Genomic DNA, 8,419 nt, shown 5'->3' on the forward strand with positions numbered 1-8,419 from the left:
CTTTTTTCAAGGTTCTTAGTTTCTTTGCATTGGGTTAGAACATGTTCTTTTAGCTCACTGTAGTTTCTTATTACCCACCTTCTGAAGTCTGATTCTGTCATTTCATCACACTCCTTCTCCATCCAGCCTTGTTCCCTTGCTGGTGAGAAGTTGTGATCCCTTGTAGGAGAGGTGTTCTGGTTTCGGGTGTTTTCATCCTTTTTGCGCTGGTTTCTTCCCATGTTTATGGATTTATCTACCTGTCGTCTTTGTAGTTGCTGACTTTCAGATTGGGTCTCTGAGTGGACATTCCGTTTGTCAATGATGAAGTTATTTCTGTTTCTTAGATTTCCTTCTAACAGTCTGGCCCCTCTGCTGTAGGAGTGCTGAGGTCCACTCTAGGCCCTGCTTGCCTGGGGATTGCCTGCAGCAGCTGCAGAACAGTAAGGGTTGCTGCCAGTTTCTTCTTCTGCTCTCTTTGTCCCAGAAGGATACCCACCAAATGTCAATCTGATCTCTCCTTTATGAGGTGACTCTTTGGATATAGAGGAGTCAGGGAGCTGCTTGAGGAGACAGTCTGTCCTTTATAGGAGCTCAAGTGCTGAGCTGTGAGCTCCGTTGTTCATTCAGAGCTGCTGGGCAGGTATGTTTAGGTCTGCTGCAGCAGAACTCATAAACCCTTTTTATTCCCAGGTGCTCTGTCCCAGGGAGTTAGGGCTTTATTTATGGGTTTCCCTTGTGCTGCTGCCTTTTTTTTTTCAAGGCTGCCCTGCCAAGCAAGGAAGCAGCCTGGTCACTGTCTGCTGGCAGAGGCTTTGCTGAGCTGCTGTGGGCTCCACCCAGCTGCCGTGTGAACCTCCCTGCAGCCTTGCTTATATGGGTGTAGTCAGAACTGCCTCGTCAGTGGTGTCCCACCTCTGTATTGGCTGACTCTGTCTGTCATGGCAGGTTGCCTTGGCAATAGTGGGTTGCCTTGGCGACGGCAGGCAGCCTCAGCAATGGTGGGCTGCCTTGGCAATGGTGGGCTGCCTTGGCAATGGCAGGCTGCCTTGGCAACGGCAGACTGCCTCAGCTATGGCAGACTACCTCTAGTGGTGAAGTGCCTCAGTAGTGGCGGACGCCCCTCCCCCACAGAGGTGGACCGTCCCGGGTTCAGCTGTGCTTGCTGTGAAACTCTCAATCCAGAGAGTTTCTGATTGCTGTTCTTTTGTGGGGGTGGGACCAGCCGAGCCTGATCACCTGGCTCCCTGCCTCAGAGCCTTTTTTTCTTTTTTAGTTGAATAGTCGCCTCTATCCCAGTCGCCTGTTGAAAGGGTGCCGAGATCTTTGTGATTTCCCATAGGGCGACTCACTGCGCCGGCTTAAACAGCGGGGCTGGTGGTGCTTTTTTTGCCCAGGGATCTCCTGGCCTGGCTCCCTGTTCAGTCCCCTCTTTAATCATATGAATGGGCTACTTCCCGGGTCTCCAATCACCAGCCAAGATTAAGTGAAATGTTTAGTGCAGGGGTCACAAACTTGTTTTATAAAGTCAGAGCACATTTTTAGGCTTTTCAAGTCATACAATCTCTGTCACAACTACTCAACTCTGCCACTGTGGCATGAAAGTGGTCATAGACAATATGTAAATGAATGAACATGCTTGTTTTCTCATAAAACTTTATCTACACGGATAGGTGACAGTCCAGATTGGCCCACAGGCCTTAATTTAGTGACCCATAGTTTAGTACAAAGTATATCCCACAGTGTCTGATTTATCAGGAGCACTAAAAAATGATGGTAGTTATTATAAATAATTTGTATTGCTTATTTCTGTATCTGTAATTCATCAGTAACAATTTGCTTTAACACTTGCCCTACTGAGTAGTAGAGGCTGCTTAATGCAATTTATAAAATGGAATTTTGTTTATTCCTTGGATTAGATAAAATGGCAAGTGGAAATATTCGGAGAATGTATTCCTTATGGAATGGACTAGACTGACCACTCACACAGAGTGGAATAGCAACTGATATACAAAAGTCAGGTTATCATCTCTCTGTAACAGTGTCATCTCTGAATACTCAGGAGTTTTTTAAAAAATTAAATGAATTGTTTGGAATAGATAATCTCTGAGCCTTTTTCCAGTGCTACAATTTGATTTAAAAAAAAAAAAAAAAACTCCAGGCCAGATACAGTGGCTTACAGCATATAAATCCAGCACGTTGGGAAGATAGGGCAGGAGGACTGCCCTGAAGCCAGGAGTTCCAGACAGCTTGGGCAATGACTTGAGCAAGACTCCATTACAAAAAGTAAAACAAAAAAAATTAGCACACCCTGTAGTCCTCGATACTTAGGAGGCTGACACAGGAAGCTCACTTGGCCCAGGTGTTTGAAGCTGCAGTGAATTTTGATTGTACCACTGGACTCCAGCCTGGGCAATAAAGTAAGACCCTGTTTCAAAAAGTCAAAAAACAATTAAAAACACAGTGAACTCCAGTTACACTATTAATTGTTCAAAATATATAAATGATTTATTCAGTTTCATGACCAAAAAATAATTTAAAGATTTGGAACCAAAAATGTAAATGCATACTAGGATTGTATATATAAACCCATACTGATTAGTTTAGAGATAGTTCAAATTTAGTCTGTTCAACCTGAAATGAATTCTGCTGTAACATCCTGGTTAATAAGATCATCTTAGATAATTTCATAATTAATATGAACTATATGGCTGACCTACCCAAGTCTACCCTTTTTTAAGGGTGCAAAAATCTTAGCTCCATGACTCTTTTTTCTTCCTTTTTTTTCTGTACAAATTACTGATGAGATGTACACTAGAATTGCCCTCCTTATAGTTGACATGGAAATCAGCTTCAGATGAAATTAAATTTCTTACTTTCAAATACTAAATCTGACTGTCAATAAAAAGCATTAAGAACAGAAAGATTGTGGGAAAACCACATTTTCTTTTAATAGACGTCAGATGAGGGCTTTGGGGGTTTTTTAATTGTTGCTATTTTCTTTCCTTCTATAATTTTTCTTCCTAATTTACTGCCTAGTATTTCCTTCTGTTTCTCATACTCCAATTATATAAAGTACAAGAATACTTGGAATACGTAATAGTATTGCCAATATTTTATTTCTATCTTTTGTTATAAGTGAGAATATGTAGCTTTAAGATGTCAAAACCAAAATTTTATTTGTTTTCAAGGATTAAAATGCTGATTCTGCCTCCAGTTCCAGTTCCAAAGATTAAAGGAATTGATCCAGATCTCCTCAAGGTAATTCATAATTTTATCTAAATTGTAGATAGTACTAATTAACACCTGGAGAATGCTGTTATATGTTGAAGGTTTTCTGTATCATATATAAATGGCATATCATATTTTTGTATCTCATCTGGGGAAAATTTTTAAAAATATATCTCATAAAAATAAGAAAATGTCATATGTATTTAAATTTTATATAATAATTTATGTTTTGTTTATATGTTTTTGTTACTGTTGTTTTTATTGTAACCATATCTCTGAACATTATTTGCTAAGTCATTTAATTATTATGAGTTTCTTTTCATAGATCTTCATTTTCTTTCTATTTTCTAGGAAGGAAAATTAGAGGAGGTGAACACAATCTTAGCCATTCATGATAGCTATAAACCTGAATTCCACAGTGATGACTCTTGGGTTGAATTTATTGAGCTAGATATTGAGGACCCAGATGAAAAGACTGAGGGATCAGACACAGATAGACTTCTAAGCAGTGACCATGAGAAATCACGTAGTAACCTAGGGGTGAAGGATGGCGACTCTGGACGTACCAGCTGTTACGAACCTGACATGCTGGAGACTGATTTCAATGCCAATGACATACATGATGGTACCTCAGAGGTTGTTCAGCCACAGAGGTTAAAAGGGGAAGCAGATCTCTTGTGCCTTGACCAGAAGAATCAAAACAACTCACCTTATCATGATGCTTGCCCTGCTATTCATCAGCCCAGTGTTATCCAAGCAGAGAAAAACAAACCGCAACCACTTCTTACTGATGGAGCTGAGTCAACTCATCAAGCTGCCCATATTCAGTTAAGCAATCTAAGTTCACTGGCAAACATTGACTTTTATGCCCAGGTGAGCGACATTACACCAGCAGGGAGTGTGGTCCTTTCACCGGGCCAAAAGAATAAGGCAGGGATGTCCCAGTGTGACATGCATCCAGAAGTGGTCTCGCTCTGCCAAGCAAACTTCATTATGGACAATGCCTACTTCTGCGAGGCAGATGCCAAAAAGTGCATCCCTGTGACTCCTCACATCAAGGTTGAATCACACACAGAGCCAAGCTTTAACCAAGAGGACATTTATATCACCACAGAGAGCCTTACCACTACTGCTGGGAGGCCTGGGACAGCAGAACATGTTCCAGGTTCTGAGATGCCTGTCCCAGATTATACCTCCATTCATATAGTACAGTCCCCACAGGGCCTCATACTCAATGCGACTGCCTTGCCCTTGCCTGACAAAGAGTTTCTTTCATCGTGTGGCTATGTGAGCACAGACCAGCTGAACAAAATCATGCCTTAAGACTTTCTTTGATTTCCCAAGAGCTACGTATTTAATGGCAAAGAATTGGCTGGGGCATGAACACTTAAACCAAAACAATGTTTAAACCTTTTTGTGGGGGTGACAGGGTGGGGTGTGGATTCTAAATGCCTTTTCCCAAAATGTTGAAATATGATTTAAAAAATAAGAAAAATGCTTAATCAGATAGATATTCCTATTGTACATTGTAAATATTTTAAAGAATTGTGTCAGACTGTTTAGTAGCAGTGATTGATTGTCTTATTATTGTGGGTGTTAATTTTCTGATACTAAGCATTGAATGGCTATGGTTTTAATGTATAGTAAATCACGCTTTTTGAAAAAGCGAAAAAATCAGGTGGCTTTTGCAGTTCAGGAAAGTTGAATGCAAACCATAGAACAGGCTAATTTTTTTGTTGTTTTTTAAATAAAATGCTTTTTTATTTAAAAATTAAATTAAAACTATAAGTGAGAAATTAAAGCTATAAGCAAGAAGGCAAAAATAGTTTGGATATGTAAAACATTTATTTTGACATAAAATTGATAAAGGTATTTTTAATAATTTAAACTTCGAGCATGGCTATTTTATATTACACTACACACTGTGAACTGCAGTTGGTGTGATCCCTCTAAGGAGTATAGCAACTACAGTCCAAAGCTGGTTTAATGCTTTGGCCAGTGCACCTAAAGAAAAACAAACTAGTTTTTTACAAAGCCCTTTTATACTTCCCCAGAGTCCTTAAACAATTCTAAAATGATTATAAAATTTTGCATTATTAGAACACAATTGTTTCATCTGAACTTTTAAACAAATATTTGTTAATTTGGAAAACTTTAAATTGTTTGCACAGATCAACTTACTGTGCACCAAAAGATGTAAAAGCAAAAAAAGGAAACCTTTCTTCACCAAATCTTGGTTCATGCCAAAAAAAATACATCCTAAGAGAAGTAGAAATCATAGTTGTTTCATACTTAACGAGGTGCTTAAGTGCTGTGGTTGCACGTGGAATGAGTTTTTTAGTGCGTGCAGATGGTGAGAGATAAGATCTATATCCTCTGCAGCAGAATCTGTTCACACCCAACTTGGTTTTGTTACATAATTATCTAGGAAGGGAATAAGATACAAGAAGCATTTTGTAAACTGAAGCAGATCAGTTTTGGTAACGAAACAAAGAGCTCAAGAAATAGGTTTTTGTTTCATGGCCTATAACCAGACACATATTCATTTTTCATGGTAATGAACAGATCATAGACAGAAGAAACAAGGTTTTCAGTTCCCACAGATAACTCAAAATTATTTAAACCAGTAAAAGAAACTCTCTTTCTCACTAAACCTTTTATAGTATGTATTTAAAATAGCAAAAGAATAAGTTTCATCATTTTTTACTTCCTCTGAGTGGATTGGCCTCAAAGCAGACATTCAAAAGAAAAAGAAGAGGCCTGAGTAATTTACAAATTTTTTTGCAATCCTTCATATCCTAACATCATTCTTAAGAGCATTGGGATAGCTCCTGAAAAGGTTTATGAAAAAGAAGAATCTCATCTCAGTGAAGAATATTTCTCATTTTTAAAAAAGCTTAAAAACTTTGAAGTTAGCTTTAACTTAAATAGTATTTCCCATTTATCTCGGACCTTTCTTAGGAAGCAAGCTTAATGCTGATAATTTTAAATTCCCTCTTTCCTGCAGGAAGGACTATGAAAAGCTAGAATTGAGTGTTTAAATTTTAACATGTTATTTGTAATTGCTGTTTAATAGATTTTTTGCTACCTTGCTGCTATGGTTTTCTCCAAGAACTACATAATTTAGTTTCATATAAAGTATCATCAGTGTAGAACCTAATTCAATTCAAAGCTGTGTGTTTGGGAGACTATCTTACTATTTCACAACAGGCTGACAACACTTCTATAGCCAAAAATAGCTAAATACCTCAATCAGTCTCAGAATGTCATTTTGGTACTTTGGTGGCCACACAAGTCATTATTCACTAGTATGACTAGTTGTGTCTGGCAGTTTATATTTAACTCTCTTTATGTCTGTGGATTTTTTCCTTCAAAGTTTAATAAATGTATTTTCTTGGATTCCTGATAATGTGCTTCTGTTATCAAACACCAACATAAAGATTATGTAAACCAGACTGTATATTGTGAATTCTTATTGTAAGGAGAACTTAGCACCGTTGGATCAAATACATCAGCATTGGTTATGGAAATTTTTATGTGCCGGGATGTAGAGAGGGAGATGTACCTCCCTACCCCTCTTTTTTTGAGGAGACAAAGCCCAACTCAGAAATATCCTGCTGTCTTGGCCCTCCGCTTAGGCTGTGATTCCCCATGTGCAAAGGTTCATAGAGCCATGTGTCTGATGCATCATAGAAAATCAGTGACACAGGTGTGGGATGAGAGAGAGAGATATGTGAGCATTATCTTTACATTTTCAGCTTCAGCATGTTGTCTGGAAAGAAGGAAAGCAGCTCTCCCTCTGCCATTCACCCATTGGCCCATGTCAGTTTATTGGACTAGCTGCTTGTTATCATGGGAATCAGCTAACAGGTCAGGGGTTTGGGAGGAAGACTGATTAGGTAGGTTGTGTAGGAGCTTGAGAGAGCCATGAAGCATAGATTCCTATAGCAGGAGGCAAGCTACCGGTGAGGTAGCTACTGAACCCTAGGCTTCTTAGCAGGCACTAGATTCTGAGTTGTAGGAATCGAGTGATGACATTGATAAACCTACTAAACAATGATGTATTGCTTCAGCAAGTGCAAAGTGCCACCACTTTTTATAATACTCAAGGGTGACATTAAAAAAAAATAAATGTCTTCACCTGCTGCCTTCTGCCCTGTGAACAGCCATTACCTACAAGAACCATGGAGTGAAGCCTCAGGGCTTCTTTATATGAGATGCTTTAAGGTATGAGGAGTTAAGGGAAAAGAAAGCCTGCCTACTTCCGTGGATTGAAATGATACAATTCTATTTCAGAAGATTAATGATGTATTGAAAACCATCCAATCAGTGATCATTGCTTCTGAACCATGCTTAATGGTGTTTATCATACTACTTTGGTAGCTCAGCTAGCAAACAACCAGAATAGATTTGCCAGTATGTACTCTGGGGAATGACTATCTCTAAAATGTCCTTGAATCAATAATTTTGTGGTTGAATAAATTTGGAAAACACCTCATACTACACTCGCTTCTGGGAGAGTCATAGTGACATTTTAAAGCTTCTACAGTTTAAAGAAATCCATTTAAATTTAATATATTATTTTCTCATTAATAATGAGAAATAGTGAAAGAATACCAAGTATTATATTATTAACACTTGGGAAAAAAACTAAGAAGAGTAACACACCTGCCACAAAATAAAGTTATATTAAATTTCAGATGAGCTTGAATTTGAACAAAACATTTTATATGATGTCATTAAATTTTTACTCACAATAAAACTACCTAAAAACTAAATACAAAGGAGCTGCATGATTAAAATAACCACAGATGATTTTCAATTCATCTCAGGTATGACACTTTTCATAAAGTATGGACGTCTTAGAGTATTCATTATCTTCTCTATGACAGTGACTTTTTATATGCTTGCTGAAACAAGATTTAACTTTAGGCCTGGCTGGTGGCTCACGCCTGTAATCCCAGCACTCTGGGTGGCCAAGGTGGGCAGATCACTAGGTCAAGAGATCAGGACCATCCTGGCCAACTTGGTGAAACCCCATCTCTAATAAAAATACAAAAATTAGCTGGGCATGGTGGAACATGACTGTGGTCCCAGCTACTCGGGAGGCTGAGGTAGGAGAATCACTTGAACCCAGGAGGCGAAGGTTGCAGTTAGCCGAGATTGGGCCACTGCACTCCAGCCTGGCTACAGAGCAAGACTCCATCTC

The 8,419-nt window shown here is 38.8% G+C and overlaps 1 protein-coding gene across 3 annotated transcripts in view; it reads left to right on the forward strand.

The window, feature by feature from the left end:
- GHR (growth hormone receptor) overlaps positions 1-6,609 on the forward strand; it is a 296,522-nt gene extending 289,913 nt beyond the window's left edge. For all 3 annotated transcript variants that reach the window (XM_017533143.2, XM_017533142.2, XM_017533148.2), the window contains 2 exons: positions 3,171-3,240; positions 3,562-6,609. In XM_017533143.2, coding sequence (XP_017388632.1) covers positions 3,171-3,240; positions 3,562-4,533 — 1,042 coding nt within the window. In that variant the 3' untranslated portion in view covers positions 4,534-6,609. The remainder of the gene's footprint in view (positions 1-3,170; positions 3,241-3,561) is intronic.
- Positions 6,610-8,419: the final 1,810 nt, after the last annotated feature.

This window comes from Cebus imitator, unplaced genomic scaffold, assembly GCF_001604975.1.
Source record: "Cebus imitator isolate Cc_AM_T3 unplaced genomic scaffold, Cebus_imitator-1.0 Scaffold80, whole genome shotgun sequence".
NCBI classification, from domain to species: domain Eukaryota; kingdom Metazoa; phylum Chordata; class Mammalia; order Primates; family Cebidae; genus Cebus; species Cebus imitator.